Source organism: Portunus trituberculatus, chromosome 49, assembly GCF_017591435.1.
Source record: "Portunus trituberculatus isolate SZX2019 chromosome 49, ASM1759143v1, whole genome shotgun sequence".
Lineage (NCBI taxonomy): Eukaryota > Metazoa > Arthropoda > Malacostraca > Decapoda > Portunidae > Portunus > Portunus trituberculatus.
The window spans coordinates 18,742,594-18,767,974 of record NC_059303.1 but is presented as its reverse complement, the minus strand read 5'-3'; the positions used below and the strand labels follow the sequence as shown (position 1 = coordinate 18,767,974).

Genomic DNA, 25,381 nt, shown 5'->3' with positions numbered 1-25,381 from the left:
TGCGCATCTTCATTACGCTCCAAGGGTCTGTACTGTTGAAGTGACGGGTTTTGAAGAACGTTTTTATGATTCTAGTAACATAATAACATAATTTCCACATCATTGATACTTTTAATAGTAAAATTACTCTTGAGAAGGTGTTTTTATGTTTCTTAAAGAGCGATAAACAAGACTTCTGTACCATGAACGCTTGAGAATCCGGCTAATCTGTAATATGACTGAGTGTCCCTTGAAAACCATCTTGGCGAGAGACGAAAGGCAACCTTACCAAGAGCATAATCCGCAAGTGAATACTCCCAACAAGAGAGACAGAGAGGCCTTATCTCGCCTCGCAACCTTGCACTCTATCACTTTTGTTTAATGACACCTAAAAAGTGCTGAAGCTCTCGAGTGGTTCATGAACTTGACCCGCGAAGCATTTAGGAAGTGGTATTAAGTGGTCGGTGATGTCTTACTGGGAAGGTCATAGGGGTGGTTAGTGGTCTTAATGAGGTTACAGAGATGACCAGTGTTCTTAATGACGTTAACAGGTGATATAAGTGGTTAGTGTTGTTTTATCCACTTCAGTACTGGGACGCATTTTTCACCACGAGTTTTGGGTATGATTAGATGATTTTATCGACAATAGGAAGGGTTTAGGAAGGTCAGAAGATTAATAGTCCAGAGTCTTCACTATTTTAATCTCCACATTAGTTTCTGAAGCTGTGTAAAATCGGCTAATAGAAAGTAACCATAGTGAATACGAAAACGTGTCATGGTACTGAAGGGGTTAATAAGGTTATAGGGATGGTTACTATGTCAGTGCTCTTCTTAATGATGTGGAGTGGCAAAATAATCAGTAGTGTTTTAATGGGAGAGTTTATAGGGATGGTTACTATATCAGTGCTCTTCTTAATGATGTGGAGTGGTAATATAATCAATGTTGAACTTTAACTCCCTCAGTGCTGATATGCTTCCACCATGAGTTTTGTGTGTGATTAGACGATTTTATTTGCATGAGGAAGGGTGTATGGAGGTCAGAAGATTAATGGCCAGTCTTCACTATTTTAATCCCCACGTAAGTTTCTGAAGCTACATAAAATCATCAAACAATAAGCAGAATGAATAAGAAAACGCGTCACGGTACTCAAGAGGTTAATGAGAAGGTTATAGAGGTGGTTAGTTTGCTTGTGCTCTTCTTAATTCCTTCAGTAGCATGACGCGTTTTCATATTCATTCTGCTTACTATTTGGTGATCTTATACAGCTTCAGAAACTCATGTGTGGGATTGAAATAGTGAAGACTGTGGCCATTAATCTTCTGACCCCCATAGACCCTACCTAATGCCCCCCAAAATAGTCTTATCATACACTAATCTCAAGATAAAAATGTGTCCCAGTATTGAAGGAGTTAAAGACGTGAAGGTTCTAATTATGGTCTTAATGAGAAGTTACACTAGAGATAACTGATACTTTCTGAAGGAGTGGCATATTAACTACGTGTCTAGTGTATGAATACGAGTCACAGAAAGACGAGAAAGGAAGACAAATAGAACATGAAATGAAATAGATATACAATGAGAGCATATTTTCCCTACCGTGGTCTCGTGTATCGTATTGATGGATGAGAGATGGGAGCAGAGATGGTATAGATGAGGCGGCCGATAGCTATTGAACCCAGGAGAGCTACACAAAACTTGCCACTGACCTCATCTCTTACCGGAATCGCTGAACCATTACAGGGAGTGATTTGAAAGTCCAGAGATTATTGTAGTCGGTTCTCAAAAGGGTTTCTTTAATCTAGCTTATGATAAATTGTCAGTAGAACCACGGAAACACTCTTGGATATCAGCTAAATCCTATGACATTCCCTTTAAACACTTTGATGGATATTTTAGAGAGCTTCAGAAATGCTTAATAGGGTTCTCATTGTTGTTTTTTCATCATAGTAATGCAATACCATTACTACAATCATGAAAACACTTTTTAAAGCCACAATAATTTCCACTAAACTTTATTAAAACTCTCTAGGAAAGATATTAATAAGGCATGTTGTCACTGAAAAGCCTCTTGAAAATCCTAATAACTTTCACTAAACTCTATTAAACTTTTTTAAACTCAATAAAGAAGTATTTAGAAAGATTATAAATAAGAATAGACGGTCTCTCATTAAAAACTCCTTCATTAACCACGAAAACTTCCACTAAAGCATATTAAACTCTCAGGTAAGACATGTGTGGCTTTGAGAATCGTGCCCAAAAGAAGAACAAGGAAGGTCACAGGAGTCATGAGGTGAAGTGCGGGGGAACTATTTTCATGAATCAGCATCCGTGAATGTGGCGAGACGATGCTGATTAGATACGCGTCAAGTGGAAAGGAAATTGATCAAGTAAGAGTTCAAAGGCTTGAGTACCACACCAGCACTCTGGGTTCCGATGAGAAAGGGATCGAGTGTAGAAAAAAAAAAGTAAAAATGAAGAAACTGGGATGGAAATAATGCGATATTCTTAAAACTATTGGTAACATATACGTTTTGCATTTCATTTAATCTTTTAACAATATGAAATGTAAAAATAAGGGAGAAACTGAAAAAGAAATTGTGGTTACGAGAAAGAAATAAACGGAAATCTTGCAATGATTTACTAAACTGAACATGATGGCATAAACTTTTGCACAATCATTTGGCCTTCCAACAATGTGCATGTAATAAAAAAAAAAATACTAGAAGATGAAAAGAGAAATTTGTGATTATGAGACAGAGGCAAACTGAAATCGATAATATTAAAATTGATGTTAGAATAAACGTTTGCCTAAATTATTTGACATTTTAACAATACAAAATGCGAGAACAGAACAAAAAATATGGTTAAGAAAAAAGAAAAACGAAAATATTACAGTAATCCCAAACAATTGATAAACACATAAAATCATCTAACCTTTAACCCTTCCAGTACCATAACGCGTTTCTGTATTCATTCTACTTACTGTCTGGTGATTCTATACAGCTTCAGAAACTTATGTGGGGATCAAAATAGTGAAGACTGTGGCCATAACTCTTCTGACCTCCATAGACCCTTCCTAGTGTAAATAAAATGGTCTAATCGTACACAAATCTCAAGGTAAAAATGTGTTCCAGTATTGAAGAGATTAGATACATGAAACATAAATAACAAAACGGAACAAACAAAAGATAAGCTCAGTATATTCCTTTCATGTTCTTCTATTCGAGGAAAACTGGAGGGTATTCAGGGTAAGCGAAGAAATTTTGTAACAAGACTCCCCTTCGCGTGACACAGCCTGGTTCGTTTGCCGTGGGTCGTGAGTGTGGCAGCGGCAGGCAGGGGCAGTCACGAGAGCACGAAGCATTCATTATTTTACGTGTCCTGGGAATGTTGTAATGGTTATTCTTGTATGTGAAAGAAAAGTGAAGAAACAGATCTCTCTCTCTCTCTCTCTCTCTCTCTCTCTCTCTCTCTCTCTCTCTCTCTTAAGGAACCTGTTTCTCTCCTCACACTAATACGAAAGAGGATAAAAGGTGGAAATTTGTACCTATATGCATATTTCACACAGACTCGCAGCTTCCTTTACAGTACAACACCAACAACAACTATACTACTACTACTACTACTACTAACACTACTATTTTTATACTACTACTACTACTACTACTACTACTACTACTATTACTACTACAACCATTATGCGTCCTCTATCTTTACGACCTTTCCTCTCAACTAGAACAGCTCACGAACACGAGAGAGAGAGAGAGAGAGAGAGAGAGAGTGTGGGAACACGCTGCGGGTCCGAGTCGATGACACGTGTTAATAATCCTAGCTGGCACTTGGACACGAGATGGTGACACACTGCAATTTTAAACACACACACACACACACACACACACACACACACACTATAAGATCTCTATAATGTATTGGCATATAGTAGTAGTAGTAGTAGTAGTAGTAGTAGTAGTACTAGTAGCAGCACGTAGTAGTAGTAGTAGTAGTAGTAGTAGTAGTAGCAGTAGTAATAGCAGTAGCAGCAGCAGTAGCAGTAGTAATAGTAGCAGCAGCAGCAGCAGTAGTAGTAGTAGTAGTAGTAGTAGTAGTAGTAGTATTAGCAGCAGTAGTAGTAGCAGTCGTAGTAGAGTGAAACTACTATTAATGATACGTCCTTTTTGAATACATAACTGAGTAAAATATGTAGATGATAGAGAGAGAGAGAGAGAGAGAGAGAGAGAGAGAGAGAGACGTACTGCATGCACCGCTCCACTCATCCCTCCCTCGCAATAAAAATAGCCAACAAAACCTGAACAAAGAGGTACTCGAAACAATACAAAAGTCAGCAAAAATACATGGCAACATCTGAAAGGCACGAAAAAATAAATGAAAGTAGGAAAAGAAGAAAATAACACGTTTACAATAATTTCTTAGCGGGCAAAAGATCAGAGAGGAAAACACTTGAGATTAGGATGAGATAAGACCGATAAGGGAATTCGAGAGGGGGTCGAACTAAAAGCGATTAGGCAGTAGAGAAGCTGAAGTTAGTCGGTGGAAGTTAGCGGCAGTGATCGAGTGTCTTCTATGCTGGCAAGGCGAGAAGGAACGAAGTGTAAGTGAAAGATTGTCCTTGTTATATTGCCCTTAACTTATTCTTCTTATTATTGTCACTATTTATGTATCTATTTCATGTGTTTCTTTTAATACGTCTTGCTTTTATCTTTCCTGTTCGTCTATGAATTGTTATTACCTTTCATCTGAGTTGCCTTATACCTTGCCTTACCTAATCCTTATACCTTACATGTATATACGCTCTTATAGAAGTTATCTGAGACTTTAACCTCTTGAGTACCATATGACGTGGTTCCATATTCATTCTGCTTACTATTCGATGATTTTATACAGCTTCAGAAACTTATGTAGGGGATTAATATAGTGAAGACTGCGGCCATTAATCTTCTAACCTCCAAAGATTCTTGCTAATGTCAACAAAATTATCTAATCGCACACAAATCTTAAGGTAAAAATGAGTCCCAGTTAATGGTAGTACTTTTACGATTCTAGCAAGTTTAGCAAGTATTCTGCATTATCACTGGGAAAAAATAAACTTATGATAACTCAGCAAATTATCTCTGTGGTCCTTGAAAACAGGAAGGAAAAATAGGAAACAAAAAAAAATAAAGGGAAAGAGAGAGTAAAGAGGTGAGAGAAGAGACATTTTCGAGCCGGGACATGACTGACAGATAGGGGTGAAGTAATCTATAAAAGTCTAACCACAGAGAACCTTCCCGCTTTTCTCTCTCACCACGAATATTTTAACCTTTTCAGTACCAGGACGGGTTTTCCTTTTCATTCTTTTTTCACCTCTGTCGCCTGCTGGTCACCCAGCCAGTCTTCCCTATTACGGAGCGAGCTCAGAGCTCATAGACCGATCTTCGGGTAGGACTGAGACCACAACACACTCCACACACCGGGAAAGCGAGGCCACAACCCCTCGAGTTACATCCCGTACCTATTTACTGCTAGGTGAACAGGGACCATACATTAAGAGGCTTGCCCATTTGCCTCGCCGCTTCCGGGACTCGAATACGGCCCTCTCGATTGTGAGTCGAGCGTACTAACCACTACACTGCGCGGTTACTATTTAGTGATTTTAAACAGATTCAGAAACTTATGTAGGAGATTAAAATAGTGAAGACTAGCCATTGATCCTCTGACCTCCATAGACCCTTCCTAATGTCGTTAAAATCGTCTAATCATAATATACAAAACTCGAGGTAACAATATGTTCCAGTAATGAAGTGGTTAAAGACAACAGAGATGATTAAACAGGTTCTCACAAGTGTTATTTTTCCTGTTGATAATGTCGAAATCATGTTAATTAATAAACGTGTCACTAGAACCTTAAGAAAACACCATTGAAAAGCCACGTAGCTTCAACTATATAGAACCCTTTGAAAGTTGTGTGGGTGTGGCGCGGAATGGTTTCAGAATGTGATGCGTGGGATTCTTTGTGGCACACCGCGGGAATTTGAAGATTTCTACACTTTATATAGATTGGAGCAGACATTATCTAGCTTGGTCTCCCTCTCGTGTGAGTTAAGGTAGCGAGGTAGTGTTATAAATGGTTCGTGATAGTGTCAGAGAGATGAGTGTGTGTGTGTGTGTGTGTGTGTGTGTGTGTGTGTGGGTGTGGGTGTGTGTGTATTTGTTAATAGAGAAAATGTTTGGTTTGTGTTTTTAACGGTTTTAGTTTTTTTTAAATGTATGTTTTATATTGTCTTGCGTAATGTAAATGTTTTATGTGCTTATTCTGTCACTAAAGTTATCTAATTAATTATGTGTGTGTGTGTGTGTGTGTGTGTGCATCATTGGGATCTCTCTCTCTCTCTCTCTCTCTCTCTCTCTCTCTCTCTCTCTCTCTCTCTTAGATTGATGTGTTTCTTAGCATGAGTGAGAGATTTGTAGGGATGCAGCTGTTAGTGAAGATATATCTTTCCAAATTCTTTTTCTCTTGGTTTCCTTTTCTTTTTTTCTTTCTTTTCTATTTTTCTCAATATTTTTTTTCCCTTTTTTTCGTGTCTCCTCAATGTTAGGTTAATTACGGGCTTATTTCATAGCATGAGTTTACTAGTTCTGGGGGGACGGGTGGGTCATGCACGGCAGTATTCTCTCTCTCTCTCTCTCTCTCTCTCTCTCTCTCTCTCTCTCTCTCTCTCTAAACACTTGCACTTATACACACACACACACTCAGTATACCCGGATATTCTCTTAGAAATTCCCTATTCACTCTTTCTCACTCTCTCAAACACGTACAGTTTACTCACACTCACCCTGCACGCTTATTTCTCACCCACACACACACGCTTACACACACTAAATGCATCCTGGCTAAATCTTATTTATGCATAGTCTTCACCTTTTGCCATCTAGTTATCTGTTGTCACTCTTTTTCATAATATATTCACTCTTTATCACTCTCAAAGGTTCAGTTCTCTCTCTCTCTCTCTCTCTCTCTCTCTCTCTCTCTCTCTCTCTCTCTCTCTCTCTCTCTCTCTCTCTCATACAGTAAAGCATAATATATTACTATAGTAGCTACAAGAGAATGAGAGGAAAAAGAGGTAAACGTGTGAATATTATAAGACAGCGCATTGACTTTACATTAAGAAGGAAAATAACACAAATATTGGATTGAAGAAGCATTAGCGGGCAAAAGACGGTAGAAAAAAGGTTCACAATATATATATATATATATATATATATATATATATATATATATATATATATATATATATATATATATATATATATATATATATGTGTGTGTGTGTGTGTGTGTGTGTGTGTGTGTGTGTCATTCGCCCGTGCATGCATCCTCATATCTTTCTCTGCATATAGACTGAAATAAAAGAAAAGATCACTTGGAAACAATAAGAAAACCTGCAGTACACAAAGTAACATCCAGGAGAGCTTAGAAAGGATAGAAAAAAAAAAAGGAATTAAAAGAAAATAAATAAATAAATAAAATAGACTGTCATCTCCGCTTCCCCATCCTCGCTGCATACATTGAAAGCAGATCACACACACACACACACACACACACACACACACACACACACACACATATATATATATATATATAATTAAACACAATAATTAAGCTGACACTGAAGATAACACCAATGGACGTTTAGAAAGATTAGAAAAGATGAAAAAAAAAAAAATATGAGCTAAAATACTTAGTTATGTTATTATTCTCTTTGGATAGACTGAAAGAACAAAACACATAATAAATAAAATCAAATGGAATGCGCGAAATAAATACACGTTTGAAAAGTATTTAGTAAAGCTTAAAAAAAAGGTAAAAATAATGAACCTTACATCCCCACATCCTCATCCTCACTGCATACACTTAAACAAAACACAAAAATAAACATAAAATTCAACACGTAAAATAAAACCTATACTAGAAAAATACTCAGAAAACTTTGGATAGGATAGAAAAGGTAAAAATAGGAGCCGGCCGCCCCCGTGTCTGGCTCCTCGCTGGGCTGAGGCGCTGAGGTGCGCAGTGCGGCATCAGCTGATACTAGACGACGCTGGACTGGACTGGACTGGAGCTGACCTTACACGCTGACCTATGCTAGCCCCTTTTCAGGCAAGTATAGAACAGGTGCCATACACGTGTTGACCCCTGGGTGCCCGTGGGGGAGTGTGGTGGGTGTGGTAGGGATGCAGAGCCGGGTGTGTGTCTGTCTGTTTGTGCGTGTGTGTGTGTGTGTGAGGACGTGTCGGTTATTAATTATTTATTCCGTGTGCATTTGATTTGTGAGGGAGGCTGTGTGTGTATGTGTACGTGTGTGTGTGTTTGTTTGTGTGTCTTTATTTTAGGTTTATGGTAAATTTTTTTTTTTCCTCCCTTCGTCTTTCTCAGCCGGTAATGTTTTGGGTGTATTTAATTAATGTAGGAGTAATACAGCCAGCCGTTATCCACACAGGATGTAGGATATGCAGGCCTTTCCTTGGTTAGGTCATCGGGAATTATTGTAGTTTCAACCAATACACCACACGTAACTCAACACATTCTCACGGTATACATCACACTTCTACCAGCATTTCATTTTAGTTTCATCCAGTACACCACACCTAACTTTTCACATTCCCATGGTCTAAAACACTTCTACCACCATTTCATTTTAGTTTCAACCAATACACCACACATAACTACACATTCTCACGGTCTAATCACACTTCTGCCATCTTTTCTAACCCTATTTTACCCTTTCGGAAATTAATAATAACTTCAGGATAGAATTTAGGTTAGGTTAGGTTTCGTTTTCCCTACCCAAAAACCCCACTTCCCCAGGAGGTCCCCAAGCTTGTTAGACATAGGGAAAAAGAAATATAAGATAGGGTACCAATATTGGTTGAAACTGCAAATGTAGGTACCAGCCATTGAGACATTCCAGCCAGGTTTTGTTCAGCTGGTATGTTTGTTGAGGTGTTCTTAGGCTAGTATTGCCACAAGACGGTGCAGACAGTGTTAATCCCTTCAGTACCATAACACGTCTTCATATTCATTCTGGTTACTGTTTGGTATTTTTATGCAGCTTCAAAAACTTATATGGGAATTAAAATAGTGTAGACATTCGCCATTAATTTTTCTGACTTCCATAGTGTTAACCTCTTCAGTACTATAACACTTCTTTTTCATTCTGGTTACTGATGGTGATTTTATGCAGCTTCAAAAACTTATGTGGGGATTGAAATAGTGTAGATTCTGGCCATTAATCTTTTGACCTCCATAGATCTTTCCTGATATAAATGAAATCGTATCCAAAACTCATGTGTCCCAGTACTGAAGGGGTTAGTGGTGGTTCAGCTGGCAGGATGTGTCAGCTGTTGTTTAGGGTCTTGTTGAAGTAACACTAACCTAATGTTTTTCCAGATAGTGATCGTATTTATAGATAAAAGTAGTATGTTTTTATAGTCGATTTACATTATGAATGGATAATCAGTGAAATTGATAAACTGAATGAATATTAAAACAAGGCACGCCAGTCTATTTACTAATGTTTTCAGCTCTTAACTTACAAGGACACTAACCTAATCAAACCCAGCATTACCTAACCTAACCTAACCTTACTTGGCATTACCTAATCTATCCTAACCTAACCTTACATTGCCTAACCATATTTTAACTTTCCCCTCCCACAAATCCCACTTTCCTACCAAGTCCTATAGTTTGTTGGGTGTTAAAGAGACAAAAACATTAATAAATAGAGTTGCATGCTGTGTCGTAATATTTTCCATGAATTGACTTAGATGTGGTCTAACTGAATGTTTCTTTTACTTTTTTTCTTTTTTTTTTTGCACCACACAACACGAGAGGCCAACCACAGTCTGCACTCCAAAGACAATTCCTAATTTTTTTTGTCCGTTTCTTTTACCTTACTCTCTCAGACCTTTTTCGGGGACTGGCATCTAAGTGGGTCGTTTTGTTTAATTGTTGTTGTTGCCCTTGGTCTTATTCCAACTCCTACATGTAAAAGAAGAAAACACACACACACACACTCAGTAGCTCAGTGGTTAGAGCGCTGGCTTCACAAGCCAGAGGACCGGGAATCGATTCCCCGGCCGGGTGGAGATATTTGAGTGTGGCTCCTTTCATGTGTAGCCCCTGTTCACCTAGCAGTGAGTAGGTATGGGATGTAAATCGAGGAGTTGTAACCTTGTTGTCCCGGTGTGTGGTGTGTGCCTGGTCTCAGGCCTATCTGAAGATCGGAAATAATGAGCTCTGACCTCGTTCCGTAGGGTAACGTCTGGCTGTCTCGTCAGAGACTGCAGCAGATCAAACAGTGAAACACACACACACACACACACACACACACACACACACACACACACACACACACACACACACACACACACACACACACACACAAATAGATAGATACACGCACACACACAACTTTCACTCAAATTTCAAACAGTATGGCGACTCCTACACCAGGTTCGGACTCCCAGGTTTGACTGTTCTTCTGGTATCAACCCCTAAGTGTCATTAAATTCCCCCTCAACCTTTTCTCCATTATGTTACTTCTGCATCATACACATCCTCAGATGTAATTTTCTATCTAGTCCCACAAAAAAAATCTTGTCCTATCCTCTCATTTGCTGATTATGCCAACTCCCACACACATTTACCTGTTTCTCTCTCTCTCTCTCTCTCTCTCTCTCTCTCTCTCTCTCTCTCTCTCTCTCTCTCTCTCTCTCTCTCTTTCCTTATAGTCATCCAACCCTTCAGGAGTTAAACATCTCATAAAGGCAAACCATAGAACACCTAACACCTGGATTCCTTAAAATTTATGATTAGGGCAGAGCAACCATGGTATACATTGTTCATTGTCTCAAAAACTCAATTCTTGTCTGTCAACTCGAAAAAACCTTCCAGACAGCTCTCCTCTCTTCTCCTTCAACATTTCATTTGGTTTTAGTATTGGCTGGAGAGTGCCTGGCTTAAATGATGGTCAGATTGTATGCTGAGTTTAGACTGTACGACATATATGCCATTACTCAGTTACATTAAGTCCTTGGATGCTTTTATAGTTTGGATCACAAGACACATCATTGGTTTTTACTAGGCTGAAGAGTGCCTGATCTGTATGACTATAATGTTTTAGTTTTATTTAATGTAAGAGTGGAAATCTGACTTAGGACAACAGAAAAAAATGAAACAAAAAGGCCCACTTAGATAAAGGTCTGAAAGAGTTACCCAGAAGAATGGGATAAATGTTTTGAAACCTTCCTCTTAAATGAGTTAAGGTCAGAGGAAGATAAAAATATAGCAGCAGGTAAAGAGATTCAGAGTGTACCAGAGAGCTGTGTTTATGTGATTTAACCTGTGAAATATTTTGGCCTCAAGATGTTTCAGCAGAGAGATAGAGAGCTAACACTGACGTAATACAGAATTGTGAAAGCTGCACCATAAGTCACGAGGATAAGAAAGTAAGGATAGTGAGTTTCACTTGCACAGTGTCAGAAATAGCTATTAATACCACAAGCACCCTCTGTAACTGTGGTGACGAGGACAGGGAGAATATTTGTCACTGTGCCATGATGCTGTACTGAAATAGAGATTAGAATTCATATTAATATTGGTACAATTCTGGCAGATCTCCCTCCATGCTTGAGATTAGTGAAATTGATACTCTGAAATTTGTGTTTGAGTAGATTTTCTTTATTTATTCATGTATTCTTTATATTGATTGATTTGTTTATAGTCATGTTTGGTTATTAATCTCTGTTTATTTACGTATCTGTCAGTTGATTTGTTTGTTTGGATGTATTTATGTAGTGATATATTTTTTTTATATTTAATAAGTATATGACATCTCAAGTCTTCCATTCCGTCAATATTCAGATCAATCTAGGCATGAATTTTAAAGCAGTGACTGTATGGATGTCAGATGAAAGACTGCTTGTGAATTCTGTGTAATATTCCTCATTACTGATATATATTATGCACCTTTAATAAATTGCAAGGTACTTTACATGTTGGTGACAGTTTGAAAGGGGCACTTCATAGGTGCTGTACAGTGACTGGCCAGAATGCTGAGGTGTCTATCTCTTACATAATGGCACTCCATAGCATGTGTCACCATGTAGTAATAGCGTGGTGGCTGAACAGTCAAGGGTGACCAAACTCCACGTGTACAATGATAGCCAATAATTGAGTGACCGTTCACATTCCCATTCTTTTATGTGATTTCCCTCAAAGAATGTATCAATACTCGGGTTTTGTTGTAAGATTCCCTGCTGATCAGAGGACGTGAGATGGATACATTCTAGACAACACAGTGGGAGGAAGAGGAGGTTATTCAACTTGAGACCACTTGTACCTCAGTGACCTTTGTGGATCAACTGGCAAGATGTGTTGTACCTTGAGTGTGCTGTCAGTGTTCGATCTCCACCAGCTCCCTCTCCTGGCTGGCTGATCAATACCTTCATTTTTGTGTGGTGGCTACAGTGGCGAGAGTCTGGCAATAATGGGAATGGGTTTATTTATACTCTTTAATGTCATTGTTTGGTTATATGAGTTTAATTATTCAGTTATTTATCAACTGTGAAAAGAGGTTGTACTTGTCTTTTTATCTTCCCATATACCACTGGATCATGCAAGTCTTGTATCATTCAAACATTTATACTCATTGTTCCATCTCTCCCTGAAAGAAAGGAAATACTTGTCTCAATATCTATCACTATCTGTTGCACTTTTAAGGTAATATAAGCATTTGGCTCTTAGAAGACAGGGATCAAAGTCTATCTGTTATCCAGCACTGTTTCTAATAGTCTATATATATACCTGGTCAGTAACACCACACAGGATGGCTTAGATAAGGCACCACACACACACACACACACACACACACACACACACACACACACACACACACACACACACACACACACACACACACACACACACACACAACATTTATTTGGATTTAAAAAAGGCATATGATAAAGTGCCACATGCAAGATTACTGTGGAAGTTAGAGGAGAAGGGTGGCTTAAAAGGAATCACATTGAGATGGATGGAAAATTATTTGAGAGGGAGAGAAATAAGGATGGTAGTTAAAGATATGAAGTCCAAGTGGAGAGCAGTAGAAAGCGGAATGCCACAGGGGTCAGTTTTTGCGCCAATACTTTTTCTCATATATATAAACGACATGCCAGAGAGAGTGAACAGCTACATAAATCTGTTTGCGGACGATGCGAAATTGGAGTTATAAAGCAAAAAGAGGTTTGTGAAATACTGCAGGAAAACTTAAATAAGATCTGAAAATGGAGTAAAAATTGGGAGATGGAATTCAACGTGGACAAAAGCCATGTCATAGAAATAGGAAAGAGTGAAAGATGACCAGTGGGAATCTATAAGATGGGAGATGGAGTAGAACTAGAAAAAGTAAAAAAGGAAAAGGACTTGGGAGTGACGATGGAAGAAAACAATCAACCCTTAAGCCATATTGATAGAATTTTCAGAGAGACATAATTTGCTAAGGAATATTGGATTAGCATTGCACTACGTGAACAAAGAAATGATGATGAAATTGATAAGTACTATAATAAGATCCAGATTGGAATATGCAGTAGTGTGGACCCCCCATAAAAAGAAACACATAAGGAAGTTGGAGAGACTACAAAAAATGGCTACAAGAATGGTTCCAGAATTTGAAGGGATGACATATGAGGAGAGACTAAAGGCTATTGATCTACCAACCCTAGAACAGAGAAGGGAGAGAGGGGATCTGATACAAGTTTATAAATTGATTAACGGAATGGATCAAGTGAATAATGAGAAACTGATTCTGAGAGAAGAATATGACATTAGAAGCACAAGATTGTACAGTAAAAAACTGAGGAAGGGAAGATGTCTGAGAGATGTTAAAAAATATAGTTTCCTGCAAAGATGTGTTGAGATTTGGAACAGTTTGAGTGAGGAAGTGGTGTCAGCAAAGAGTGTGCATAGCTTTAAAGAAAAATTGGATAAGTGTAGATATGGAGACGGGGCCACATGAGCGTAAAGCCCAGGGCCCTGTAAAACTACAACAAGGTAAATACATCAGCCTCTTCAGATCTTGGTGGAAAGGAACATCATTGTGGTCTGCCAAACTTAACCCCTAATGCTTTAATGCTAATTAGTTTTTACACCTTTGCAGACACCATGTGGGAATTGGAGGACTTCACCAAAATTCGCAGGTGGTATGCGCTGCACCTGCTGCTCTGTGTCACCTTCTTCATATCAGGCGTGATAATAAATGCTGTACAGTTCCTGCTCTATGTGACGCTGAGACCCTTCAACAAACGCCTCTACTGCAGCATCAACTACTACCTCATGTACTCCCTCATGTCCCGTAAGTAGGAGTGTTGTCTCTGTGGTTCAGGTGGGTAGTGGGTCTGTGGGTCTATTAGTTTGAGTGGTGTGCTTCAGCCGCCATCTTTTCTTCTTTCATTGTTTCCCAACTGTCAGGGATTGGCATCCTGTATTAGTCTCCAGTTTTTTCCTGTCCCTTGCATCTTCCCCTTTGACTCCTATTCTTTGCATTTCTTCCATAATTTTATCTCTCCATCTCCCTTTCTATCTCTCCATCTCCCTCCCATTGGTTTTCTCAAGGTTCTTTAAATCCGTTCTTAGTTTTCCTTTCTATTGTGGAACCAAACCGTCTAATTTTTATCTCATCACTTTCAGTATGCATTCCACCCCTTCCCTTCTCTGTTTTGTATTTTGTTGATGTTTTCATTTCAGGCAATTTTCTTTTCTAGATTGTTATATACATGCTTGATATAGACTACATCTGCTTATGGTTTGTGATGTTGAAGGAATGGTATTTATCAGTGTTTCTATGAGAGATATGTGGGAAGAAAGGTTACATGGTAAGGATATTATATTTGTGTTAAATGTGTTTATTTTTCCAATCCACAGAAGTTTTGTTCCTTGCCGAGTGGTGGTCTGGCTCTGACCTGAGGGTGTTCACCTCAGATGAGTCATACAAGCACTGGGGCAAGGAGCATGCACTCATCATCATGAACCACACCTTCGAGGTGGACTGGCTCATGGGCTGGATTGTGGCTGACCGCAGTCAAACTCTTGGGGTAAACCTTTGTAGAGTAGTGGCAATATTGATAAATGTTATATTAATTTATATTTCTCTACACAGCAGTTTGAGAGTTTTCAACAATGTTATTGAGTTTGATATTATCTTTCCTTTCTTACAAGAATGATAAAAGAGTGTTCTCTTGCAGTCTGCGAAAGTATTTGTCAAGAAAATGATGCAGTATGTCCCAACCATAGGGTGGGCCTGGCGATTCTCTGATGCAATATTTTTGAATCGCAAGTGGGAAGAAGATAAAACTGTTATGGAGACACAGATCAAAGAATTCTTTGATTATCCATACCCAGTGTGGGTGAGTAAGTCTTATTTCATCACACATTGTGTAATCCTGTGGGTGTGGCAGCCCTGCCCCACAGTGTGGTCCATACCACCTGTGGTGCTGTCACTCTCTTGACAGAGTGCGTGTCTTTGTGCTCACTGTGTCAGGAAAGGCAATAATAGGGACAGTGAACAGACTGGGGATTCCCTCATCTGTACTGCCATATTGACTGATATACTTTAGGACTGTCTAATCAAAAAATACTCCCTTCAGAGACAAGAAATTGCCTCACACTTTATGACAACTGTTATGGATGTAATGACTGTGACTCAGATACTTTTCCTCACACTGGACAGATGCTGTTGTTTGCTGAGGGCACAAGGTTCACACCTGCCAAGCACAAAGCCAGCATGGAGTTTGCCCGCAAGAGAGGCCTGCCGGAGCTGAAGAGACATTTAATTCCTCGCACTCGTGGTTTCATCCAGTGTGTCCAGTCTCTTAAAGGAAACTTCCCTGTCATGTATGACGTCACTGTGGGCTTCAACACGTGAGTCTTGCTTCATGGTACAATGCCAGCAGCTGGAGAAAAGTATTACTTATCTACTATTCCTAAACATTTACAAAACATTGTTTGAAGGATGTGATTTACTTACACAGTCTACTTATAACTTCATATTCACTTTTAAGATTTGAATGATTTGGTTGGTGTTCATTATCAGGGAGTGTATCACCACTGGGTGTGTTACCATTGCAGCAAGGAGGGTGTGGCACCAACCCTTCAAAACATGCTGCGTGGAAGGAAGGTCATGAGTGAAATATATATACGACGGATTCCTCTCAGCGAAGTTCCGGATGATGATGAAGGCGCATCAAATTACCTGCATGATTTGTACAGGCAAAAGGTGTGTTTCTCTGCTAACCTGCTTGGAATAATACAAAGTGCTCCTTGCTTCAATGTTTGTATATTAATGACCATCACCATATATAACCTTAATTTTCCAACAATACCATATCAATCTCAGTGACCCTCTACTCTTTTTGTTGCCATTGGCCAGTGCATTGCTTACACAAAAAAAAAGGAGCCTGACCTTGAGGCAACACTAAAAGACTCCTACAGTATGATATCTGAGCTCCTGCCTGATGTGTGGTGTGTTGCAGGACAAGTTACTGGACAGCTACATGAGGACAGGAAGCTTCACCCAAGAGAATGATCTGCCAAAGTACGACAGCCGTCCCATGCCAAGGAGACCGTACTCTCTCATCAACATGTTGTTATGGGCGTCCTTTGTGCTCTCCCAGATCCTCCGCTTTTATTACAATCTCGTCGTCAGCGGGTCCCTCTTGTCGCTCTCCTTTGCTGTTGGCATCGTCATCTTTGGTGAGTTCTTGCTGCTGTACTGTTGTTGGATAGGCATCTCAGTAGGCCCTTTTTCTTTGTTGCTCTTGGTCAGATTTTCTCTTCAATTTATGTCATCATCTTGTGTAATGTGTTTTCATGTATGGTTGTACAGCATAGTGAGCTCTTGGCCTCTGTGATAGAGTCTATAGCTGTCCTTGTGTTGTTGGATGGTGTGGTAGATTCCTGGCCGGTGTTACTTTCATCATCATTTTGTATGTAGTCTGTATCTTGGGTGGATGGTTTGTGAGTCATTTGATTTATTCATGTTTCATTTATTACATGTACCTACATGTTCTCATTGCAGCATACATCGGCCTGTACAAGATGATAGCACTAACAAAGATAGAGAAGGGATCAGGGTACGGGAGCACAGACACCAAGAAAGAAGAGTAGGTGACCTGTGTCTGTGTGAGGGAAACAGTTTCTGTTAAGGTAAGGCATTTCATCTCTGAGCCTCTAGGGATTTTTTCACATCATTTTGTAAGCAGCGCTGTTACAAAAGTTGGTACTTGACCGAGTTGATAGGTTCTGTGATGTTTATTTTTGTTTGTTTTTTGCATTAGAAGTTGAGGATGTTATTGTTGACTATTGACAACATTTTCATACCAGTAGATTCCTCCACAGTCAAGTGCTGCAATGCTTTTGTAGATAAATTGTTTTTTTACTAGTTTATATTAGGAATTGTATAATTTATATTGTAATGTTCCAATTGCTCCTTAAGACCTAGGCTGAACTGATTGGCAATGGTCATTATTATAACTATTTAGTGCAAAGCAGATGCATTACAATAGGCACATTATGAATTTCTGCTGAACTAGCTGAGGTTTGGGTGTAATGTATCATAATTATATAAGTAAGCCATTAGTTATGGAAATACAAGAGGAAACTTGAGTCTAAAAAGTTACGTTTTTATAAAAAAAAGATAAATTGTTTGTAATTTATGTGGGATATTTTTTTGTTGGTTTGAAATTGAGGATGACCAATATATTTATATACCATATATGATTAACTCAGGGGATCCCATCTGTTTAATGGTTCTGTAGAGTGTATCATTGGAAGACACTGGTACTACTTGCATGGTATTAGTCCCACCCAAAACTAGCATTTGCTCATTCATAGCACTCTGTAGGAACTATTGCTGCTTCAGCAATAGACAAAGCAACTTGCACTAAACCTTGTACTCCTCAAGTCAATAAGTATCTTAATTCCCTGAAGATTAAAAATGAAGTCACCAAGATGGGATAGTGAAAGGTGAATCATTTCAATGTGAGTTAGTTATCATAACATGGCAACTCAACAACTGTATTTCAGTCTTGTTTATTTTTTGTTCATTTTATTGGTTCAGTCTTGTGATTGGAACACTAGGTCACTGTTGGCTTGGTGACCACAGCTATTGTGGTTTTGTGGGATGGTGTGTGATGAATGAAGATTATATTGTACAGTAAACTGGTGGATTTCTTTCAATGCAGGCCTTGTATTGGTTGTTGGAAGTAAGTCAGTAGCATGTTTTTGTATTTGAAGTGATTCAAACAATAATTTATTTCTTGTAGATATCTACATGATAATATTCTCAGATTATTAAATCATGAGCTGATTTTGATTTTTTAATCTTCATTTAATATTTTAGGTTCAACTTATGAACTTTCTCTAGTGTTCTTGTGTGAGATTTATATTCTTACAAAATTAGGAAGGCATCTTAAGTCATTTATGTATGATTTTTAGCATATGAATAGTTTGAATTAGTATTTTTGCATTTCCTGAAGTTTTTATGTAATAGGGATGTGCTTGTATTAGCCAAGACAGCCAGGGGTGCTGAGGCAGCATCAGGTGAAGGCTTAAAGTGCTGATTTTACTTATTCTTGTCAACATTTGAATGGCTGCTTCATTTGTAACATTGTTGTTTGTTTTTAGCATTGCGTGATGAGATGCTAGACTCGGGTTGCATTAACTCCCTGACACTGAGGAAAGACTTGCTTGTGAGTTTTTCTTTTCTTTTGCTTAATGTGTACAGTGTGTACAAACTTTGGGCCAGTTGTTCATGTTCATACTTATGAAAGGTGCACTCCAGGTCCCTAAAGTGTTAAACCAAAGACCAGTGACGTCACTGAGGCAGTGCAGGTGGTGTGCCTTCCTGCGATGCTGTGAACAGACCAGGTTGTCTTGCAGTACCAGCAGTGACTGGCCACCTCCTTGCAGTGCTGCAGTGAGTGAGGTGGTGCTGTCCTAACTGTGTTTTATTATGATAGGTAAAATGTGTTCACTTTTCACACCTCAAAGCAAGATGGTTATTAAATTTTGCTCTCTCTCTCTCTCTCTCTCTCTCTCTCTCTCTCTCTCTCTCTCTCTCTCTCTCTCTCTCTCTCTCTCTCTCTCTCTCTCTCTCTCTCTCTCTCTCTCAATTGGTAGCTGTTACAATGTATAGGACTTTGTAAAATACAGCTATATTTCTTTTTCATAAGTCACAGCTGGAAGTCTGCAAATTTATCACATTATGCTTTTATTTATCCTGAACATGGTTGTGTTTTACCTTCATATTGTGATCCCAGAAAGACAGATGAGGAATAACAGTAGAGACGTAGATCAGAGCTCGTGTGGTTGGCCAGCGTGTGAGTCGCTCTTTTGGCTGCAGATGGGGAAAGGACTCAACTCTGCCATTGTCACTGCAATAAGCTGTATAGAGTTACTAGGGTGGCGAGGTGTCAGAGCTGAGTCGAGGTGACCCAGGAGACGGTGTACAAAGCTAGTACAAATTTGTTTGGGTCTCTGGTCTTCATCAGCCTTCTCACACCCCGTGGATCCCAAGCTGTTCATTAATTTCTTTCACACCCACATACCACAGCTGGTGAAGGAAGAGAAGTGTTGGATTGCTTTTCTCTCTGTGTGTAGGATTCCAGGCAGGATTCCACTCTGTATATTGAGACTTTATTTTGGAACCATTGTAGTATGTTTGCATCACTAGAGATAAAATTATTGTTCCATGTAACTGACAAGGTTATTATCCCCAGAAGCTTAAATTTTTTTGTGGCAGTGTGATAAAAAAAATTCTTGATTATACAACAAATTCCAAATCTACAAAATTTTTCATTACTATTCATAAAATTGAGAAGATAACAGGCATTGCTCCCAAGAATGGTCACTGAAGAGGAAAAATTATTGTCTACCCATCAGATCAGTCTTATCAATACATTGGAATTTCAGCATTTGTGATCATATCTTTACCTTCCTCTAATATTGAGGGGTTTTGGAACTCTCCAGTTTTGTACATAAGCCGAGGGTGAAGTTTTGTTGAGCTAGTTCCTTTTTAGTTTATCAGAACCATGCTGGATTCTGTTCCTGGCGTTATAAGACAGTCAGTCCTTTGTTGCGTGATATTAGCATTAGGTCACATTAAGTGTAAGATCTCTACAGCGCAGTACTTGCTTTCTGTTAAATTCTGCTTGTTCGTTTGTAGAGAAAACGTCTTTGCTTCCTCTTCCATAGAAACGCTCACCCAAATCGAATCTAGATGAAACATAGGGAGAAGTGTATAGAAAGAGTCAGAAGAAATGGTTATGTTTCCTTTAGATCTTAAGTTACTTTTGGTTCTGAAGGCAGTGGAAGTGTAAATCAGTGGTAGATTGTTAGTGGGATGCTTAATGAGGGTGTGCCAGAACTCTACAAGGAAGGTATAAGGTAGACGCATACATACAATGTTATCTGAGGCATCCCATTTTAGAATCTGCACTGGGAACAAACTGCTGTAAAGGAACTTTTTAGTAATACTGTTTGAATGCTTTGTCTGACCTAGGGAGCCTATCTGAGAAGGAGAAGAATTAGCCTGTATATTTTGAAGTGGATTACTATTTACACTGCTTGCAATGGATGTATTATTAGAACACTTGCTATGTACATACGTGTAAATATGTGAACAGTTATGTGGGTATGCTTGTGTGGCAACCTTGAGTCATACCTGAGGTCACATTGATAAAGCCAACACAGGAGAAAACACCTTGAAGAATAAGTCATAGCCAGAAGTCAAGTAACCTTCACATTCTTTTCTCTCAATCTTAAATCTTCTGGTCTGTGGACAATCTGCTGTCAAAATCTGAAAATATGTTGATTTTTTCAGCTGATTGGGGAATGGTAGGTGCTTGAGGGAAATGCAGTGTGTTACCTGACTAATGGCCATGGCTGTACAATGTATCCCGGTGACCATGGGAAGGTAGCATCCTCGTGTGCCATAAAGCATCAGATAATAACATAGCCAAGTTGTAATAAGTGAAGTTCAAAGAGTCATCAGTCATCACACAGCAATAAAGTAATAGATGATACTAAGAAATTATACGCGAATTGAAAAAAAGCTCAACAAACATTAAATTACAAGATAAGAGGACAAAAAATGTGCAATAAGTAAAGTTTGAAGAGCGTCATCACTCAGCAGTATAATGGGGCAGAGGAAAGGAATCAAATCTCAGACAGCTAGTAGAAGCAAGGCGTGCACACAAATACACAATGTCCAGCGTTGATAAGTGGGTGTGACTAAAAGATCTTGATAATGAGAATTACACACACACACACACACACACTTTTCAGGGGTCAGCTTTGTTGTGGAAGGAAATTTGTCACGTTTTCATTGAGGCTGAGTATATATTATTGTATATTATTTATTTATTTATTTATTTATTTATTTATTTATTTATTTATTTACCTGTCTATTTATTGATATATACTGCTTCTCTGTAAGTATTGTCAGATTCATAGACACTGCACAGTTTTACACCAGTGTCATATAAGATTCATTCACCTTGTTGGTCTTGATTAGTACTATAATCTGTGGAGGAGGAAGGAGAAGGGGAAGAGCAATGGTGCAATAATAAACACTACTGAGGTAGCTTGCCATTGTATTTGCAGTGCTTTGAATTCTCTATCTCCTCATCCTTCTGTCCCCACAAACAGTGATGATGGACAGTACTAATTTTTAATACACACACACACACACACACACACACACACACACACACACACACACACACACACACACACACACACACACACACACACACACACACACACACACACACCAGGGTAAATTACTAAGCTCAAACAAACTGTTCTTCCTTGTGAGCTGAGCTGCCAAAACTCTTATCTTCTAGGAACAAACCAAGCTGTGTAGCTTTGTAGTTCCATTGTCATACTTACCCTCTTATTAATAGTTATATTGGGTCACTTTGAAGATGTAGTTTTCATGTATTGCATTGTTCAAGAATTACTCTGTGATTTTGATTGGTACTCATATTCATTGGTATTGGAAAATTACGTCTTACTGTGTCATTTTCAACATTTTGCATTCAGTAACATTATACTGGAAGTCTGAATTAAAATCTTAGTTATTTTTTTCAGTTTCATAGGTATGTATTGCTTTTACTGTTTGTGTGTGGACAGTTTTATAGTGACGAGTGGTGTGTGATAAATGGGATGTGGTTACACTCAGCAGACATTGCCATGGTGTGCCCCTCATAACAGATGGAGTGTGGCGAAACATTACTGTGTAGCTAGTACATCTGGTTGCTTCATCACCATCTAATACTAGCACTTGTCATCGCCTTCAGGTGGAGGTAAAGGTTGGCAGAACAAATCCATGCATAGATGTGGTGTATAATTTTTTTTCTTTTGAGTCTTACTTTAGTTGTTTTAGACTCCAGAAAAAAATCCTAATTCACACATAGCAGGAATTGATGCCATGTGTCAGTTTTTATCATCAAGTAAATCATTGCCCAGCAAGTCATGGTACCAGATATTTCCTCTGCTCTAGAGTTTAGAAGGCAAGTTAGTGCATGAGAGTTTTATAATTATTCTGATTAGAGATGCTGCTACACCTGGCTATACCATTTTTAACATTTCTATTGTAAATGATTATACCACTGCTAAATTATTATTTTTTGCTTAAACTATCCAGCAATTCTGACATAGCTAGACTACTAGACTGTCACAAGGGTGCATCTCCCTCATAACTTAGCTCACAACATTTTAAAGAAGTCTTGCCTCGTCCCATAAGGCATCAAGGCAGAGTCCTCAGCTTCCAAACCGGCTTAACAATAACAGTAGCAACACACAGCAACTTGACAAAGGTCAGCACTTGACACCCACTCTACTCACCAGTCCATCTTCCATCTTCCCCCAGTTCCCTTCACAGCAAGTACAGCTTATCTCCTCCCTCCCTCCTCCCTCTCCTCAACCTTGCTCACATTCTCATCATGAGCATTATCCATACACTCGTCAGAATAGAACACAAGGAAACTCTTGCCTAACATAAATATTACAACTAGTTTGTGCAATACAGATATTGATGGATCAGCAGATAAAGGGCCTTCACAAAATATTGTTTCTGGCAACATTAAGATACTTCCATACTTTTTAGTAATACATAATTGATTTCTGCTAATGTTGCATATAAAATTTTAATGAGAGTATAATTGTATCTTCAAAATTTAGTTTCTTTGAATTTGGTGTTTTATCATAAATTTGTGTTGATAGTTGAGGTGTTTGTACAATAGTGGTGGAGTGTTCAGAGCTGCCTTGTCTCAATGAAGAGTTCATGAGCTCAGTAAGTGAAGAGTCAGGAAAGTATCCAAAAGTTGTCCATCAACATGTTATCTTGTTTCAGTTTATGACATTTCAATTAGTTGTTTATTGAGGTACTATCACATTAAGGTATCTAGCTATCGGTGTGTGTTACTCCCACAGCAGGCGGCCTCCTCAACACGTGAGGCAGCACAAGGCAGTCAGGATGGTCAAAAGACTGAAAGTAAAGAAATTTAAGCTTGCCAACTTTAACGGAAGCTTCAATTACAATGAATATTAAAAGACTAATGTGATTTTGGAAAATATGTAAGTTTTTCTGAATATCTATTGCCTTGATATCTCCATTTGTTCATAGTCTTTAATTTTTTATTGATATGTATAAAATGTGAATGTAACAGGACATTTTGAATGAGATGTATAATATACAGTAATTGTGTTTTGCCTCTTGTAATTTTTGTATTTAACATTCCATCAGTGTAATGAAGTGACCACCGGGCAGCACTAGTTTGATATTACGTCTTTACAAGACGCTTGAGTTGCTGCTTTACAAACAGAGGTGCAGCATTAAGACGTCTCATCATGCACAAAGTCTGTGCCCGGAAAGGAAGAGTACATCTAAGAGTACTTTAGTTTTCTCAACACAGTACTTTTGTAAAGACAGTCATGGGTAGAGATATATTCTTGATCATTGACCTGTTATTGCATGGTGAAAGATTTATCTAAAGTTGGCATTTCTGTGCCTCTCAAACATTACCTATTTTTCTTCAAATTGATATTTTTTACAGTGTTTGTACACAGACTTTTCCTGGCAGGGTTTGCAGTTTGCATCCACAACATACAGAAGTTATTTCTCTACAAGAGACTGTATCTTGATCCAGTACAGATATGTACCACAAGTACTTTAGTGGTACAGGTCCTGCTGTACACAGGTGATGCAGCAAACTTCCAGAGCCATCCTTTCATATCAATACTTATTATATGATTAGTAATTTAGTGCAACATATATATTTTAGTAAATTCCTTTTCAAAGTTCAAAATCTCTCCATCCTGTGTTCTGTGGAAGATTGGAGCATGGAGGACGACAACTTACTGTACTACTGGCCTTGTGCTCGATGTCTCATCAACAAAATGTGGAGTGGAAGGAATTCCCCAAGAAAAGCTCACAACCACTATAGTCAGGCTTTGTTATGAAGGTACAATCTGAACAAAGAGAATAGGTTTAGTTGATAGCCTTATTATGACATGAGGATAGATTAAGGACATTGTAGTCACTGTGTTTATCTTCTACAAAAGTGTGCCATCATTGAGTTGTGCAGGCCGAGCATGGTTGTGCACTGATATCACCCTGTAGCTGTGTAGTAAATGGATTCCTTCACTGTGACAAGAATTACTGAACTAAAAGTTGTGATGAAAGTTTGTTTCTTAGTACTTAGGAAATGCTCAAAAATAAGCCAATTAGGTAATCCATATAAAATCTTCCAGCTTTTCCTTATTGTGAAGTTGTTTGTAGAGGGTAAAGTGATCATGAAAACTAGAAATAAGGGCAGTCACTTGTTTTGTTTGCTGAGCTTGGAAGTCACCTTGAGTCCAGCTTGAGTGTTTTGTCTATTGGTTGGTAACAACTTAACAATTGTCTCTTTTTGCCACTGTGTGTGTACAGGATTAGTGAGGATTGTCTCTTGAGTGTCAAAAGGTGGCCATTTACTTGATTGTTTGCTCTTCGGCAGAAACCATCGACAGTCATTTAATGTGAAAAGGAACTTATTTACTGTATATGTAAATATTTTATACAGAATAAAGTTTCCACATTGTTGCCCACACAGTCTTTTGCTGCATGATCTTATTCTTCACAGTAATACTTAACCATAGTAAACTTTTGAGTAGTACAAGTTGAATAGTATTGGACTCTGGAGGAGGAGGACCAGTGGCACTATATTATGGGGGAGTATGGAGTACTTACCTTGCTCCTATTAGCCATTGAGGAACAATCTCTCTCTCTCTCTCTCTCT

At 38.6% G+C, this 25,381-nt stretch overlaps 1 protein-coding gene across 13 annotated transcripts; it reads left to right on the top strand.

The window, feature by feature from the left end:
• The first annotated feature begins 4,472 nt into the window (after positions 1 to 4,472).
• On the top strand, positions 4,473 to 25,190 carry LOC123499214 (1-acyl-sn-glycerol-3-phosphate acyltransferase delta-like). Of its 13 annotated transcripts, none has more exons than XR_006672935.1 (10): positions 4,473 to 4,589; positions 14,200 to 14,394; positions 14,964 to 15,133; positions 15,284 to 15,445; positions 15,769 to 15,959; positions 16,167 to 16,314; positions 16,571 to 16,790; positions 17,116 to 17,243; positions 18,723 to 18,787; positions 24,436 to 25,190. XR_006672935.1 is itself a non-coding variant. In XM_045246959.1 (9 exons), exons 1-8 carry the CDS (start codon positions 4,562 to 4,564, stop codon positions 17,202 to 17,204), a joined length of 1,203 nt encoding a protein of 400 aa, XP_045102894.1. In that variant the 5' UTR covers positions 4,473 to 4,561; the 3' UTR covers positions 17,205 to 17,243; positions 24,436 to 25,190. The 13 variants fall into 13 exon arrangements, 6 of the variants coding, with proteins under 6 accessions (XP_045102894.1, XP_045102893.1, XP_045102892.1 ...); XR_006672934.1 differs by having other exon boundaries at positions 23,848 to 25,190; XR_006672933.1 differs by having other exon boundaries at positions 23,535 to 25,190.
• The last annotated feature ends 191 nt before the right edge of the window (positions 25,191 to 25,381 follow it).

Coding starts and splice junctions, on each gene's coding strand:
- LOC123499214 (XM_045246959.1), top strand. CDS start 4,562: ATGCTGGCAAGGCGAGAAGGAACGAAGT. Junction 14,395..14,963: donor CATGTACTCCCTCATGTCCC/GTAAGTAGGAGT, acceptor TCCAATCCACAG/AAGTTTTGTTCCTTGCCGAG. Junction 15,134..15,283: donor ACCGCAGTCAAACTCTTGGG/GTAAACCTTTGT, acceptor GTTCTCTTGCAG/TCTGCGAAAGTATTTGTCAA.